Raw genomic sequence first — 17838 nt, 5'->3', positions numbered from 1 at the left:
AACTGGCCAGACAAACAGCTGCCAAAGATGGTTTATCCATATTCTGCCTCCAAGTGAACAGATGAGTTGACCAGGAAAGCTCCCTCTGGAGTATTTTCTGTGATTCTATGAATACACCAAAGTAAATGGAATCAATAATTTAGAACATGTGAATGAAATTCAGAGATACAACGTGGAARCTGGGCCATTAACTATCAGTGGCTGCTAACCAAGGGTGCTTTATGGATATGGGTCAGGAACTTCTTTTCCACAACCCTTCTTCTATATGAACGTCTAAAGCTAAATACCCAATGCAGCGTGAGTGCAAAGACAAAGGACATGGGCATTATGGAACATAGATAACTTAGCAATTCCACTCCAGAGGTTCAAACGGGAGAGCGGCTCCTTTTCAGTCCAGGGCAAACTGATACTTGCCTAAGTAAGCTGAAAAGAGAACTAGTAAGTAAAATTTATAACCTTAAGCTTCATTATACTTAGCGCAGTTTCCTTGAACACAGTGATTGAGTTGATCAATAGCACACTTGAAAAAGCCTGTTCTGGGTTGTTGGTTACATTTTCCCTGGAAAAGCTGTATCCTCTCTTTCATTCTGATTGTCAAATTCTTGTGTGATACCTCACAAGGGAGTTTTATCTTGTTTAATTTTTAAATTATGGAACAGTGTTTCAGAATAGGAAAGCAAAGGGATTTTCAGAAATAATAATGCCATTTTTTCCATTTGAACCTTTCTCCCTGTTTCCCCTTGATTAGTCAGAGCTGAATATATGAACTGTGAAATGTTTGAAATTAAGTAAAATGCATTTGTCCATCTAAGCAAAATGAGAAAGTGGTAAATACCCCAGTGATGCAAGCATTTATCCATGTCTCTGCTGTTCATTGGATCAGGAGATTGTAACAGAGAATGTCAAATTTATTAATTACTTTCTTTAAAATCTCTCTCTGGAGAGAAGAGGAGAGAGGAAGAATGAGGGATCTCAATATGATGAAGTATGGTCTGTATTTTCATGTATTATGATGCCTTAAAACAGCAATTACAGAAGTAACTGCCATGTTACTGTGCAGAATAACTGCCATGAACAGAAATAATCATATAGCTTTTAACTAGCTAGCTTGGCTATCAGTAGGAATATAGCTGAGATACCCTGGAGCTCAGCTTCCTAGGCTGCTGTAACAGAAAAATTTTAAAAGAAAAATTCACGGGTGCCATCTTGTGGAAGATCCAAAAAAATACAAGTAACAAAAATGCAGTATCTCACTTTATTAATAAAGTAAAGAGTAACTTATGGGGTACAAGATGATTTCCAATGAAATTACAAGGGGGAAAAAAAAAGAGAAACTTTGAATAAATAAGAACACGTGATTACCAGACATCAAAAACTGAGCCACACAATTGCCAGTCAACAAAGTTCCATTCTTTCTGGACAGGGTGGTTTCCTTCTGCAAGAAAATCCACCAACTCCAATGAGATCAGCAAAGGCTCAACACCTTTGAAAAATAAGCCAAAAAATTACACTATAGGCAGTTTATACTGTAGAATTTTAATATCACACAATAACTGAAGAAACTCCCATCAAAATATTCTCTATCTCATAAAACAAGATTCTTTAAACAGCAAATGCAAGGTATAAATTACCTCAAACAACACTAAATGATGCACAGAAAGGGAGTGTGCAGGGACAAGATTAAGGCATAATTAAGAAGTCTGAAGCCAAATAAGTGTGCAACATTATTACCCCTGTTCCATCACGTTGGCCACAGGTCAGCAGGAAGCAGCAGAGGCAGAGTTRGCACACAGATTAATAGTAGGGCCAGGAGCTAGTTGCAGCATGTTGGGAGAGGCAGTCGTGGGAGAAAARAGCTTCCGAGCTGTGGCAACCCATTTGCTCTAAACTCACAGGAGTTGGGGCCTCCTGTCTTACTTGCAAAGAATACTGGGCCTTTTGCTTCTTCCAGAAGCAGTGTCACCCCGCTACTGCTGAACTTTTATCAGCCTTAGAGGTGGACACCCCGATTTAGGATAGTGAACCAGTGGTAGAGACTGATCTGAGTCTGCCTTGCAAGTCTCTTCCACATGAGGAAGATGATTCCACATCATACATGAACCTCCTTTTCCCAGGATGTTAAATATCACTCACACAAATGCTCCCTCTTTGGAGCATAACTTCTCAGTGAATAGCTGCAAAAGCTCGATTTCTTACAAAATGAGGATTGGGAGACATTGTGCGTAAACATCAGTCTTTAACTGAAAGCTACCACAAGGTGGGGAACAACTCTCTAAGTGACCACAGTATTTCACTGCAGATGATTACAGGCAATAGAGAGAAAAAAATCATGTAAAGAGAACTCTATTGTTTTAAAATTCTTAGTGTTAAGCATTAATAATAGGGTACACCATTAGTAAGGAAAATGGTGGGAGCAAAATTCGGTTTTGTTACAGCTTTGTTGCAGGGTTTTTTCACTGAAAATAGTTATTCAAAGTTTATACTAGTGTAACTGAAGTAGAATCTAGCTATTTTATTTAAAATGCAACCTGAGTGTATTAGCTCTCTAGATAGTACTACAGAACATTAAATGTTTAAATTATCTAGAAAAGAGAATTGCCCCATTTAAATATCTCAAATCATAGGAAAAATGTTCTTCAAAAATACCGTGAATATATGAATAGGGTTAGACACACAAGAATGTATCATCATATTGCTAAGTACAGTGAAGAAAAATATATAACCACACAAACGTCCTGTGGACATATTTTAATTCCAAACAGAATGTACCTGATGTCATAAACTTTTCTGCTCTGTTTAGAGGTGCTTTTAAAGACAACATCCATAAATACAAAATGAAGGAAATGTAAACCTTAGTCCTCATCATAAAAGGAACTCTTTTCATCTATAAAGCCAGAACTTGGACAACTTAAAACAGAATGAAAAGTACTGCAGGATAAAATCCAATCCTTGTGAGCCTGCTTAGTTTCAGAGCAGTTTATTAAGGCTAACACAAAGTTTGCATTTCTGTGTAGGAACAGAGGGACTGTGTAAGAAGTACTAAATCATCAATGAACAGAAATTACACTTGTGTGATTACCACGTGAGACAAACTTACCAGATCAGAGCTCAATGTTTAACAAGTTTTCAGATTTATTTAAGTGGCATCAACATCTTTGCCTACTTAACTTTTCAGCACCCAAGAACAGATTCATGTCCTTCAGACTACAAGCACATTAAAATAAAACTTTCCAATCTCCTTCTCTTTTTGCCACTTTTGCTCTGTTCAAGGCAAATTGAAACACTACTTATTTTTTAGGAATTGACCATGCAAAATGTGCATGTATCTACAAGCTTTCCTTGTAACTTAGGGAAACACCAATATGCAACAAATTCTCAGAAGAAAATTCGGTATACACTAATACTCAATGCTATAATAACATGCTAATTAATTACAACTTCTAACAGAATTTGTTTAGAAAAACTTGCCATGTTGATTATGGAGTTGATCCTGGTCACTTTGCTTTTGATGCTTAATAGTGTGCCAAAATAGTGCACTGATAACAGTGCTTATTAGCAACAGCAGTTCTACTAAATTTCACTACTGAATCAGGAAAATTCACRTAATAAAAGCTTGCAGAATTTGGCCAAAATTTGAAATTCAAGCATTGGATGCAGGACCCTTTGATCCCAAAAAGCTGACCTACATGATGAGTCTGAAACAAGCAAACAGAAGCATGTGCTACTGCTCTGCAGTTGCTGGTAACTGAATGCCGACCACTTTAGTGTCACCGCACCTCTGACACAGCCAATTTATTTGATCATTGAGCATGTCAGATTAAGTTTCACTTTAATTGCATAGAACAGAATGTACATGCAACTACAATTTTTTTTTAACTGTACATTTAACTGTAATGTAACAAACACTGGATATGTAAATATAATACTATATATTAAATTTCTTTAACAATTTAAAATTTCACATTTGGTCTCAAAAAAGCCACTAAAAATATTTCTTAAACTATTCCTGAGCATTGGTTTTTTTATGTACTGTAAAATACTCTAGTTTATTACTACATTTATTAATATTATCACATTTTAAATTACATTAAATCCATGCTTTGAAATTTTACAAAGCTGAAGATCAGGTAGGCACAATGAAAGAATAGAAACAGCTAAATGTCTTACAATCAAGATGAGATCAACCAATAAAAGTGCAATTTAACTATATATAGAATTTAATATTTACTACTTTTTCATTTTACAACACAGTGGGAAGGATCCACTTGAAAAGTCTGGTCTGTCAGACCTCAGCTCACTTCTCATAAATAGTTCACTGTGATAGGTTTCTGAGAATGAAGTCAATGCTGCTCAATAAATATTTCATTTAAGAAATGAAAGTGCAAAACATTCTCTAGCATTTCTTCTTTATTTTAATAGGACCAGGTCCCTAGCTACTGTAGTTAAATAGAAATTGTAGCAGACAAACTGCCACTTGAATTTACAGTACTCATGAAACTATCTTTCATATTCTCTTGTATCTCACAGGCAGAAGAACGAACAGGGGGTCCAGGAACAGGACATATTGCACATATTGCCTAGGTGATCAGCTGTCAGTTCACTTCTATAACATTCACATTCCTCTTTCTGAAGCAGAGAAATAATCTAACTAAAATAGGAACCTTAGAATCTGAATTAGTGTAAATTTTATGCATACCTTGTCTTGGGAAATAGTCAAACTGCTCTATTGAACTCAGTTTGCTTCCCAAATGTGAAGAAAATGTGAAGTATTCATTGATTCTCTTGATGTAGCTTGTAAGAGACTGTGATTGGGTTTTAACAAAATCAAGATGTCATTTCACAGCAAGTGTATACAGTGTAGCAAGTGTATACATTTCACAGCAAGCGTACACATGCAGTAAAGAGAGCACATACCAAATACTAGGAGAACTTGGTGCAGAGTGGTCAAGGAAAATAAAGAACAGCTTCAACTTGCATTGCCATCACTACAAGCTGACAGTATAAAAAATCTTTCAAGATTGGGACCTTTGTCACAACAACCAGGAATCTGATTATTTGTTCTAAACGACAATAAGCATCAAGACTTAAAAAAYGAACTTGAAGGAAAGCAGTTTATAAACACAGTGAAGGTTTCTGGATAAAAAAAATATGGATTCCATGTTCTTCATCTTTCACTACTGAAGCTATCTATTCCCTCATAATTTTCTTTAATAGAAACCTTTGTGCATTAAAACATTTCAGAACATTCTCTCCATTCTTCTTCCTATCTAAAAAAAATCCAATTTATTATCTTCTATCAAGAATTAGAGAGATTAACTTTGCATAGATAAGCCTGGCCTGTTTCATTATTTTATAAAAACAATTCAGCCCTTTTCCATCAAAAAAATACCAACCCCACCATCATACCCATCTCACAAAATAGCAAATGTGCTCAAGAAAAAGAGCATAGATCTTGTTCGTCTCTGAAATACACCAAAGTAACCAGAAGAAACACCACAAACTTCAATGGAGTTAGAGTGGTGCTAATAAGAATTTTTTTAATTAAATATTTCTCTAAACTTGCTTATTTAGCTAATCTTATCTTCATTTAGCAATTGTAAATATTTTTGAGGAAAGACYAGTGGAAGACATTTGCCTTAAAGGAAAAGATTCCTGATGGCCTTGCTGGTTTATGATCAAATATATTGGATTGAACAGTGGTGATTTAGAACAATGCATCAAGAACATATTTTCCTCAAGGTTTTCCTACAAGGAAAACATGATCCTTCTACATGGCCAAATGCTTTCTAGCAGTCAAGAAGCATCAACATTTACTGATTTTTTCATTTAAATTTACGTGATGTTTGCATCGTGCCATTTGTTTTCATTTTCCTGTCTCCTGTTGCTTTTTTGGAAGGAACATAATTACTAGCATTGCCATTTTTCTTCGGATTTGTACATGTATATGTTTTTAAGCTTTTAACGGAAGCAGCTGAACTATGGTATTGAGGGTTCTGCTTAGGGAGTCTGATGTTACTAATGCCTTGTATTTTAGAACTGTTCTCAGAGGGCTGAATATTGAGAAGCTGCTGCTTTGCAGTTGGTCTCTTTCTCAACTCACTCCTTAGTTCACCAGATTGTCTCTCAGATGACAGTGCACATCCCATTCGCTCAGAAACTTTAAAGTGACCTGGATGTGCATGTAATTGGCGGTTTTCTTCACAGTATGAGTCTCTCCTGTGACATGAATAGCTTGTGGGTTGCTTTGTAATGCTTTCTTGGGGAATTCCTTGCTTGTTAGGCAAAGAGCTGTGCAATGCTTTACCTTTGCCAGGGCTTTTTAGGGGACGGATGGAGCTGGGAGCAGTCTGAGGTCTGGCTTTTGCTGCCTTTCCTTTCTCATTCTGTACAGTCTGCATTTGCAGCCATTCTAGCTGCAAAAGACGATCAATGTATTTCTCAAGAAATCCTGCTGGCTTTGGTCGAAATTCAGATTTACCCTCTACGTTAACAAAAATAGACAGCTGCTTCAAATCCCAAGAGTTGAAAGGGGGTGGGAGGAAGTCGGGGTAATAATACTCTGATTTTTTGAACCCTGTATCTAGGACATGTTCCAGACAAACCGGATCAATTTCTTCGGCTCTGAGAATGAGTTCTGGTGGTGTGCAGGGAGACGGGGGAATGGGAATCCTTTCTGAATCGGAAAGGTCACTGGCACTATCGTCTTCAGCATCTTCTTTAATAATTCGTACTGATTCAAAATTGAGAAGCATCTCATCTACAGATGCTTCTTGCCATTTAGAAGAACATGGACTAGCTTCAGCATTATGTTCTTTATGAGTGTTTTCCAACTGTTCTTTTTCACTGCAATAAAAATGTTGCATTGGGACATCTTTTACCCTATTGAAGCTACCTTGTGAGCTGCCCTTAATGCTAGGAGGGATCCTGTGTAGTACAGATCCACTTTGCTTTCTTTCTGGGATACTCCCCTTTGATCCTTGTACTCTGTGCAACGATGTGCAAGCACTCATCATTCTAGATAGAAAGAAAAATCATATACAAGTAAAATGATCAATGTCTTTGAAACAGTAAGTTAAAAGGGACTTGCTAGTGTTTTCAGGAATTTGAATATACATGAATGAAGCTAAAATTGGCATGAAAATTTACTGATGAGGTAAGGTTAATATTTGCTGGCAGAAAGAACACTGTCTGCTACCCTATTTTCTGGTTTGACTTATTTGATATACATTGCAGTGCATGTTACATATGAAATAAAAATTAGTCTAAAAACAGAGACCATTGCCAGAATGAACAGTTAGGATATACAACAAAACAATCAAGCTTTCATGGTCAAATCACTACTGGTATAAACTGACGTTAACTCCCTTCACTCATTCATGGCAGCTGAGAATGCGGCCCTCTCTGTAATGAATGCTGAATAGTTTAAAAATAAAAACTTACTGCTGTGTATAGCTCCCATTGTGCTCATCAATCATAAATTAAAGGCAGCATTCACCTCAAAATATCCTGAGGTATAATCCTAAATATAAGATGTTACTAAGTCTTAAAAGAGGAAATATAACAGARAATGTCAGAAACAGTACCTTATAAATACAACGAACTGTGAGCGTCTGCATTCAAACTTGGAGGGACTAGCGGACAACAGATAAAATTTTATATAATGAGAAGCACAAAAAGAGCTCATGAACAACGGTCTCTATTTACAGAGAMATCACTGTGGATAGAGTCAAGATTCAGCAGTAAAAATAATGTTGGTATGCCACCAAACTTAACTATTTATCCAAAATAGCTTCCATTTCTGTAGCGGACACTAGTTTAAATAGATCTTTCTCACCTGCTTGTTAAAGAAGTAGTAAGATCCAAAAACAGAATTCTAAAATTAAATATAGGTTCGTAATACTTGCTTGTATCCACTCCATTCTTTTGCCAGGAATCTATGTATCTGGCAATATTATTCCGATCTATTTCCTCAGCCCAAGCATGAATCCGCTCTGAATTTGTTTTAATCCACTATTAAAACTCTACATAACATAGTCATTTAATTTTTCAGTCTTTTTGCCCTGTTTGCATTTCCCTCCCAGCATCAGTTTTCTTCTCTCACACATTGCATTATGTTTTGTGTTTTGTGTGCCGCTCAACTTGTTCTTGAAAACTTCTTAGATCCAGAATTCTCCTCTTCCCTCAAACAGATCTTTTAAAGGTACTTTCACTGTGAAAAYTCCTATGTTGATTCTTAATTCTCAGGGCCTCTATCAAGAGTAATTATTTTTCTGGGTTTTTTTTTTTTGTCTTTTTTTTTTTTTGATTCTGCTTGGAAGATTATTGAAGCAGGATAACAAGTTTCCATATTGATAACCTAAGTTTGTTTTCCTCATAAATACTGAATTACGGGGCCAGTGAAGTCAAAGGCAAAATTCTCATGGAAATCAATGAAGCCATGATTTCATCACAATCATTTTAYATACTGGTTTGAAAGGTCTACAAATTAAGCAGAGTATCTTAACATAAAATTACCTGCTTGGCTGAATATTGTCATCCAGATGGTTACTTYCCTTGTAAAAAATACTTGGTTGTTTATCATCTTGAGTGTCATGGGAAGTCTGAAAAGACAGGAAAGTATGTGATACTGTTACTGTGATCAAGAAAGCTGATAGAAACTAAGTACCCATTTTGTAAAGGAACAAGGATCAGGAATGATTTACCTTTTCAATCGTATTTGCTATATTTTTGCCTAATCTTCCAGAAGATTTCAGATAAGATATTTGATTCTTTAGTCCTTTGGTACTCAGATGGCTTTTCCCACCACTGTAACTAAAAAGGATTAAACAGATTATCACACTTGAATATTAACATATTTCATCATCAGAACAGAAATACAGTAAAATTTTACAGTGCAAGTCAGTTTAAAAGACAGAGTTGGCTTCAATTAGACTTAATGTTCATCAGAACTATGCTCTGGTCACTTTTTATTTTTATACTAGACAAAATTGCATAATTCCAATAGAAAATATAATAAGAGAACTTGGTCCTTAAATAGRTTATTCTGTCAGAGGAAACCAAAGTTATTTTGGGCATAGTAAATATCAGAGACTGTATATTTAACTACTAATTTATGTAGTACCTGGTGCTTGTGGACCCTTGCAATTTAACAAAAGTAATTTTTAAATAAAATATGAAGACCACTGCAATTCAAATTCTGCTTTACTATCTCATTTGCATAGTCTCAACAAAATTTAAAGAAATATTTTTATGAAGATAATGAGCAAAGTGAGCAGGTAGCGTATAGTTTTTTATAATATTAAAAGAAACCCCCACACAGAATCATTAAAATAGTGTATTCTGTAAGAATCAAAAAAATGATGTTTGTTCTGCAATACAAAATATTACTGTTTCAAAAAGGAAAGCTTTAAAATGTCATTTTAGAGCAGGAATAAACAAATTGTACCCTCCCAGACTACTTTAGATCGAGTGCAGTGCAGCTCATTTTGCCAGGCAGTACATATTCTTCATAGTTCTGGTGTCAGTTTAGTTTGATCTTGTTTAAAAAAAAATACGTCATCACTTTAAGAGCTTATAAAATAAGGAAAACAAGTCTTGTGCCTCCAGCACTGCCGCAGTTGTCTCTGTCGCTGCAACCTGCGAGATCGTACAGCGCAATCGTTTGCGTTGCTGCGGATCAGAGAGGAGGATGAGAATCTGAGCAGTACACAGCCATGCGTTTATTAACCAATAYAGGGTACTTAGAGACTTCTCTAACTATAAAGAGAGAAGATGATTTCCTTACTTTACCATTCCTTTGTGGTTTTCATTGATTTGGCTTTCCTTTTGCTGTGTCTCTCTGGGCAGTAATAAAGGATATTCTTGAATGCCTGGTCCCATTATTACTCTCTTTGAAGAGTACCTTGCACCTTTATTTTTACATAATCTTCAAAGGACTCCAGTGTTTTGCATTCACGAGACACAGCATATCAAACGCAAACATCACCACGTCCTAGAGATACAGTAGACAAACACCATGCAATTCCTCCCAGCGTGTGACTTAAAAAATAACGTAACATAAAAAAGCAGTAACGTAATCAGCTCCCAGACGGTACTGGAAGACACTCTGCCACCCCCGGCACTTGCTTGTTTAACGGCAGTCGGCATCATTCACCCTGCTGTCGCTGATCCTCGCGGAGCCGCGGGCTCTGCGCGGCGGCGGGCGGGGCCCCTCGCTGCGGGCCGCCTGCCGGCCCAGCGCCGCGGGTCCGGGCCGCGGAGCGCGGCGGCCTCCCGCGTGCGCGGCCCGAGCCTCCGGGAACCGGGCCAGCCGCCTCCCGGGCTAAGGGCTTACAGGCATCCGAGAAGATGCTTGGTGAAGATACCGAAAAAAAMTAACATCTGAGGGCACAGCAGCACTGGAAGAGCTGCTTTGCATTTTATGGCGTGCTCCTCACCCTTCTTTCCTTGCACTATGGTGCCTGCATTGACCAGAGCCAAGTATCACAGACGAATGGCTCGTGGGTGTCTCTGCTCTTAATTTAGCAAGAACAGAGGCTCAGCCAGCTCCGCTCCKTGCGGGCTGCGTTCTCCTTTCTTGTGTCAGAAAATGCACTCTTGGTGCAGACCGACACGCAAGTTTTATATCGAATGCTTCGCTTTCTTCTTCCAAAACAATCCCTCGCTACCCTTAAGCTCATACTAAAAATACTTCAAGCGCAACGTGCAATATTCCTTTATCTTCCAGCAGCTGCATTCCCGGAGATGCGCAGTTTTCTCGAGGTGCAGATGAGCAGCACCGAATCGTCCCCCCCGCCCCGCGGCGCGGCGCTGCTCCGGGCCGCGGCTGCGGCTGCCGCTGCGCGACCCCGGCCCGTCTCCTGGGCGCCCCTCGCTCCCCTCCCTCTGCCCCTCGAGCTCCCCCCGCCCCGGTCCCGCCAGCCCCTGCCCGCTACCTGCCTCCGCCGACAGCTAAGGGCAAGTCGGCGGCGGCGGCGTCACTCTGGCTAGCGCGCACGCGCCGAGCGGCGACGCATGCGCGTGGCAGCGCACGGGCGGCTCTCTCTGATTGGTTGCGGGGGGGTGGGTTGCGCATGCGCTGCTGGCCCGGGCGGCGGCGGCTCGGGCGCGCAGGGGCGGCGGGGCGGCGGCCGGCTGCGGGCGCCGGGCCGGGCTTGAGGGGGCCGCTCCGCCGGCAGCCGATGTGGGCCGCGAAGCCCCCGAGCGCGGCTCGCTCCCCCTCCGGCCGCAGTCCCCGCTCCGCCGCGCCGCCCGACAGCCCGTAGCCGGGCGGTGTGGCAGCCTCGAGCGTCCCTGCGGCCGCTGCGGGGACAGCCCGCAGCGCCGCGCCGTGCAGCGGCCGCGCCCGGCCTCCCGCAGCCCCTGGGGCAGCCTGGAGCCCGCCGGCGCCCCGCACGACAGCCTCCAGTCGGTCTCCAGCCCGCGGGAGAACTTCGGGTCCTCCAGCAGCAGCTGTGATACAGCTCGTGCCCTTTCCAGCCTGAGCACCGGCTCCGCCAGCCAAGGTAACAGCCTCGAATTCACCAGCCAGTGAGGCCGCCCTCATCTTTCCCCTTCAATGCAGGAGCTGCCAGCTACTGCGAGAGCTTCCAAGTTTCTACCCTTTGTTGCAGAAGGCTGCGTTGCTCCCGTGGGCTCTTGCCGCCATCAGCACAACCACCCCCAGTACCCTCCTGCTCTGGCCGTCATTCCCAAGTTACGTGCTTCAGAAAGGCAGTACTCTATCTGCAGTGGCAACTTCAGCTCCTTGTCATCGGTAAAGAATGGAGGTACGTGTTCCTCGGAGGAGTCCCAGCTACCTCTCCGATCTCTGTCGGAGAGCTGAGGCAGCGCCAGGTCAGGGGCAGCAGCAGCCCCGGGCGGTTCACACAAGTAGCAGCATGAATCTTCTGAGCGGTATCCCAGCCAAGGGCGACTCGCAACCAAATCAGTTTCAGAGCAGCACCGCCACCAGCTGCGATCCGGCTTTACGGCCTATCATACGCCGCCGAGCAAGGTCTTTGCCTACATCGCCTGAAAGAAGAAAGCGAGCAGGAGTGCAGTGCCGAGTTCCAGGATGCAAGGGTCGTACGAACAGGGTGAGATTTGCTGATGCTTTGGGCTTAGAGCTGACTGAAGTCAAAGTCTTCCAAACTGGAGAGGATCCATCAGTCCCCTTGCATGTCCTTTCCAGGCTCTCCATAAACTCAGACCTCTGGTGCAACAGCTTGGACCTGGAGTTCACCATGCAATGCTTGGTGCCCGACTTCCAGCAGCCCGCGGATTGTGTGGATTTCTCTGCCCGACTTCAGGAGCAGCAGGTGTGTCTTGAACGAGTGACCAGTTCAGATCTGGGGCTCAGTGGCAACATCCAAGTTTGTAATATTGCTTTTGAGAAGCAGGTATCTGTGCGATACACCTTCAATCAGTGGAAAAGCCTCCATGAAGTGTATGCTCATTGGCATAATAGCATCCTTGAGAAAAATGGACAGGCTCACATTGATGTTTTCACTTTTTTTCTCCCTGTACCTCCTTTCCTCCTTCAACTGTGTTCTGTAGTCCAATTTGCAGCAAGATACCAAGTCAACGGCCAGGAGTATTGGGATAACAACAGAGGCAAAAACTACAGTTTTACCTGCCGGAATTACCCKCTTAAGATGCCTAGAGAATGTGAAGAGAGCTGGATCCACTTCATCTGAGCAAAAGAAATGGGATGCAGAGCAGATTTTGAACAGCCTTATTCTCCTCCCTTGCATTGCTCTGTGCTCCTATGGCCTACAGCTTCTTTTTGAAGCCTGCCAAACCTGGCAAAGTGTTTCAGCACAGGAAAGTAGCCAGTGATGTGTACAAACTGTTCTAAACCTCTCAAAAAGTATAAAGGGCCAAAATGTTTGCTGAGTTACATCCGTTGAAAGCCCATGTGATTTCTTGTAGTGTGTGAATCAGTGCAGAATAGTTCAAAGGGATGCTGTCAGCAAAGAGAGAGACTTTTATGTTGCTAATAGTATTCTGGACTGCATAAAATATTTGTAACCAGTTTATTTTACCATTTTGTACGGTCTGTTTTTTTAAATGGACAGTGTAGCTTTACTGTTTTTATTTCTATTTTTGTTTATATTATCTCAGCAAGTCTGGGCACTATTCCAGCTTAGCAAAATTTGGATGGCAGCCACTATAGGGAAGTGTTTGTATTCATACAAGTATATTTTTTTTATGTTTTAACCATGTTAAGTGTTTCTATTAATATTTGGGTTAATTAAATTTAATTATGAGGTAAAACAAAATGAAAATGTCCCGGCTGCTCTTCCTATTTCCCAAAAAAAAAAAAAAAAAAAAAAAAAAAAAAAAAAAAAAGAATTTAACCATGTGCCTTTTCTCATCTCCAATGTTTGCTGTAGGCAGCAGGAGTGATTTAAGTGTATATAAGGCTGACCATGGGCAAGGTCTCATTTTTTTGCCATGATGTACAAGTAGACTTTTTCTCCAGGGAAATGGAATTGTTCATTCCTTGTGCAACTCTTTTTGTTAAGGGAAACTAGAGCAATTTTGCACTTGTGTTGCAGTTGCACTCGGAAGATCTCAAAGCACTACGTGAATAGTAATGATCTTACACCCATACTGGGAACAGGTAAATTTATAAATCCAGACAAGRGTATGAAAGACAAACTATAAAGACAGTGCAGTGAGCTGGTCACAGAATCTTTGAATAGAACATTGAATCCCTGTTTCCTAGTGTCTCAGTACTATTGCAGTAGCATTTTGCATTCTCTAATCAACTACTACTGATTATAAAGTAGTTCAACTCCAGGACCATCCTATGAACACAAAACTTCAAAGGAAAATGGTGATTTTACTGGTAAATTKATGCTTACATGGCTCCACAAATAGAGTTTTGCAGCAGTGAGAGCAAAGTAACTGAGAACAGTTTGGCAAATACATAGTTTATTGCTATGCTACTTTTTGAAGTTCTGTTTTGARTTGCAACATGTTTAGTTCATTTCATACCTGCTGTCTAACCTAGACAGCTCTGAAATTGATTTCAGAACAAAATTCTTGAATTAGAAATACTTTCCATGTATTAGGGTAGTTAGCCAGCCTTCTAGGGAAATTGTATTCTTTACTTGGATGTTGTCTCAGTACATGGGAGATTTATTCCAAAAAAACTCTTGTGATAAAATTTGAAAATCATGGGTTTTTTTCCTGTTCTAATTTGAATAGTCATTTCTGTTAGCAATTGCTGTTACCAGAGTGGCTGCTTATATGCCTTTTTCATTTCTAAACTAAGTCAACCATCTAAAACTCACAGAACCAATTTGTGTAAGTTACATAGTTACTCAGTATAGCAGGAAATACAAGATGTATTTTGAATGTCTTATTTTCAGCTGTAGTAGGCATTTGTTGGGACTTTAATTCAGTTTGAGTTGCAAGTACTTTCTGCCTCTGAAAGTCAAGTTCTGATTATTGCTGTTATTGTAAGCCCCCCTACTTGCAGTAACAATAGGTTTTATTGCTTATATATGTAGTGTTATGTGTGTGTCAGTGGTTATCTATTACTAGAGAATGGTAAAAATAGTCATTTCTTTGTTAGTGGTTAGTCCATTTAAGAGACAGTGAATGCTGTTAATACTTCCATTTTGTACTGGAGCATTCTGAGGTTGCAAGTTTAGGCTGATACGGTTTTGAAGGAGTAATACAACTGCTCTATTAGGATATTTCATAACCTAATGGCAGGTAGAGCGCTTTGAGATTGGGATGAGGTGTGATTGCCTACTGCACAGATTGAAGGGCTGCTATAGACTTTTCAGTCCACTCGCATTGTTTTCTGCATCTGGATCACAGGAGTGGCCATAAGCAATCTGGAAGCACAACTTGTGTCCTGGAAGAATAAGTACAGGGAATTGAGAAGTTTGATCTTCCTTGTATACCACAGAAGAAATAAGCAGCTCTGTAAGATGGGGCACTATCAGATTATAAGGTCTGTTGCCTCCTATGGCAGGCTTCATATGACTAAATAATGTATAAACATATGTGACATATATATCTATAAACTCATCATCCTAAACTCAATCAATGGAGATGTAGTCAGTGTAGTCAGTAGACAAGCTGTTGTCTCCACTGAATGCTGGGATAACATTGGGGGACTAGTTCAGACATAACGTAATCCTTAGCATTAGTATAAACCATGCCAAGTAATGCCAAGCATGTTCTGTAGACGTAAAGTCAGGTGAGATGAATCACACCTTAAGTGCCTGCAGAAAAATCTTGGTATAAATTGAATTTTGTTGCATTACTTTGTTGAAACTTGCTCACTTAAGTTGACCTAGTACTGGTAAAGTCTATAGAAGTGGAGTTATATATTTTTTTCAGAAAAGAAGACAGTGAAAACACACATAGAAGCACTTGTGTTGATTAAAAGGCACTGTTTTAAAGTGTTGTTCCTCCTCCAGTCACTGAACACTGAATTGGCTGCGAGAACATTGAATTGCCTCCCAGCACACCATTAAAAATCTCTTTCTGAGACTAGTATCAAATACCAGTTAATCTGGATGTTGCTGGAACCCAATATAATATTTGACTTACTGGTAGAAATACCCCGTGGCTGCCATCTGGGAGACAATCATTCGTGTGCTAGCAAACGTAAAAATCTCAGTGCTACTGCAAAGTCAGATTTTGTAAAGCTAAGGCTCTCAGTTTAAAGGTTAATGCTGCATRTCTCACAGTATCAGAGAGAGGGCAGAACTGAATGGCTCAGCACTATGAATTCAGCTTGTATTGTCTTCCTTCTGCAACCTCTTAGCGTATTTGCACATGCAAAATCTTGAGTATTAAAGTACTATTACAAGATTGCCTTTTATCTCTTTGCTTGTCTTGCACTGCTGGAGAAGAATTGAAAGTAGCTGTTACTAAATCAGTTGTTTGGCATTGCTGACTCTGAGTTAAGCAGGCCTAACTTATAAAAGAACTGAGAGCAATCTCTCAATTCAKTGTATGAAGAAGCTTTTCTTTACGATGTTCTTAAATTGCTAATATTCACACATTAGAACTGACTCCTGTCGTATGGAAGATGAAATTTGCACTCATTTCCCCCTCCCCCCTATACTCACCAGTGAAAATCAAAAGGATTCTAGTTGATGAAAAAGATACTAAGTCATTAAGTAGTGTTAACGGGTACCTATCCTGATGGTAAACTTATGACCACCTTTATAAATTCTCAGGGCAACTTGACTTCTTGCACCGTGTTCAGACGGCGCACTTCCCTTATAACCAGGCTTTTGTAATAGTTAATTCTTCACAGAGGTTACTGTCATATAATGCACTTTAAAAAAAAAGCCCTGTATTTATTACAGATATAAGTGAATGTATAGTAGTCCACAATTTCGGGGCTCTTTCAAGCATATTTTTTACACAAACGTGGAATCTGTGTAAGTGAGAAGGAGTTGTCTTTCCTGATTAAATGTCTTGTCCAGAATAAAATACATTATGCACTATGTCAATAAAGCACATATACTAGGCAAAAGGTCATTTTGTTTTAATAGAGAGTTGTAAAATTGTGAAGTGCTTAATTCATTTTGAAATAAAATTATTGCTACTTTAATATGGGAGATTGTCATAAAATTGTTCCACTTTTCTGTTGTATTTGCTTAGTGGTACTACTGTTAGACAGTACTGGTCATCAGGCAACTCAGTGCTGAGCTGTTGCTCCCAGAGTAACATACAGGTTAGAAAATATGATGGGTGGGTTCAATAATTGCTAAAAAATGACCAGCACTTGAAAAAATTACAGTGATTAGTCTGTATAACCACAAAAATGACCATGCTGCTGCTTCTTACATGGAACTTGCTGTCATTTCACCTAGGAGTTCTGTGCAGATAGCAGCTATAGGATTAAAATCTGATACTGGGAAAAGGCAATCTGCCTGTTGATTATAATGTGGTTGCAAGAAAAAGAGAAAGAGTCTCTCTTCTAGTAACACATCCCAAAGCTGTACCAGATAGTCTTCTTTACTCTTTAATTTCAAAGCCTCACAGTTCAATTGCATTATTCTTTCCTCATTTTGTTTTTCTTKTTTCTGTTGCTGAATTCTTTGTCTTCCTTCAGATCTGTTGTTTTCACTTACAGGTTTCATTAAAATATATCAAAATAGGGCATGTTATAAGACTGTTCATATCTACTATAGTAACTGATTCTAACTTGWAGTAATTCTTAAATGTGAATTCTGATTTATCCTCATCTGAGATGCATCTCCTTCAGCACTGAGCAGTTATTTGATACAGTTCAAAGACTGAATAACCTGTTGTGAGGTTTCTTTTATGGAAAATTGAGATATTTCATTAGAAGACATAATTAATACAGACATATTACCAATTACTTTTTAATCAGTGTTAGTGTCTTTGACATTTAATTGTCAAGTTTGTTTGGGATAAAAATGGTTATTGCAAATGACAGATTAAATACACAGGAGTGTTTATATTGTTTCAGAATTTCAGTGTCATTCATTTTATTCAGTGTCATTATAAAGTATGCAGATAATGTGATATATACTATATATATATATATATATATAAAAATGTACATGCATGTTGATGCATAGAGGAGAGTGCCACTCTTGTTTTCCCCTTTTCCTATGCTATTGATCTCAGTCAGAACTAGCAGTACCACCTTCATAGTCCTTACATTATCCACTCAAATACAATATTAAGCATCACCTAGAACTAAATATGGTAATCATTGTTTAGACTAACCAGGAGACTAGCAAGGGATAGTGATCTTTGATTTTAACAAATTACTTTAAAACAATGTGAACTTACTTTAGTGWATATTGTGTCAGTGTGCAGGCACACATATCAAAGAAACATCAC

The 17838-nt window shown here is 39.6% G+C and overlaps 2 protein-coding genes across 4 annotated transcripts; one reads left to right on the top strand and one right to left on the bottom strand.

Annotated features, from left to right (window-relative positions):
• Nucleotides 1-4998: 4998 nt before the first annotated feature.
• Nucleotides 4999-11042, bottom strand: FAM217B (family with sequence similarity 217 member B). 3 transcript variants are annotated; one of them, XM_085314131.1, is made up of 5 exons: nt 10935-11024; nt 9785-9991; nt 8703-8811; nt 8515-8600; nt 4999-7014 (listed from the first exon to the last, which is right to left on the bottom strand). In XM_085314131.1, the coding sequence occupies exons 2-5, from the start codon at nt 9877-9879 to the stop codon at nt 5823-5825; spliced, it is 1482 nt and encodes a 493-aa protein (XP_085170257.1). In that variant the 5' UTR covers nt 9880-9991; nt 10935-11024; the 3' UTR covers nt 4999-5822. The 3 variants fall into 3 exon arrangements, with proteins under 3 accessions (XP_085170257.1, XP_085170259.1, XP_085170260.1); XM_085314133.1 differs by having other exon boundaries at nt 9790-9991; XM_085314134.1 differs by lacking the exon at nt 9785-9991 and having other exon boundaries at nt 10935-11042.
• A 115-nt stretch (nt 11043-11157) lies between these two features.
• Nucleotides 11158-16575, top strand: PPP1R3D (protein phosphatase 1 regulatory subunit 3D). The gene has a single exon (XM_085314130.1). It carries the CDS (start codon nt 11763-11765, stop codon nt 12675-12677), a length of 915 nt encoding a protein of 304 aa, XP_085170256.1. The 5' UTR covers nt 11158-11762; the 3' UTR covers nt 12678-16575.
• Nucleotides 16576-17838: the final 1263 nt, after the last annotated feature.

Source organism: Rhea americana, unplaced genomic scaffold (assembly GCF_003343005.1).
Source record: "Rhea americana isolate MKP2758 unplaced genomic scaffold, rheAme1 scaffold_4, whole genome shotgun sequence".
NCBI classification, from domain to species: domain Eukaryota; kingdom Metazoa; phylum Chordata; class Aves; order Rheiformes; family Rheidae; genus Rhea; species Rhea americana.
This window is presented reverse-complemented; position numbering and strand designations above follow the sequence as displayed.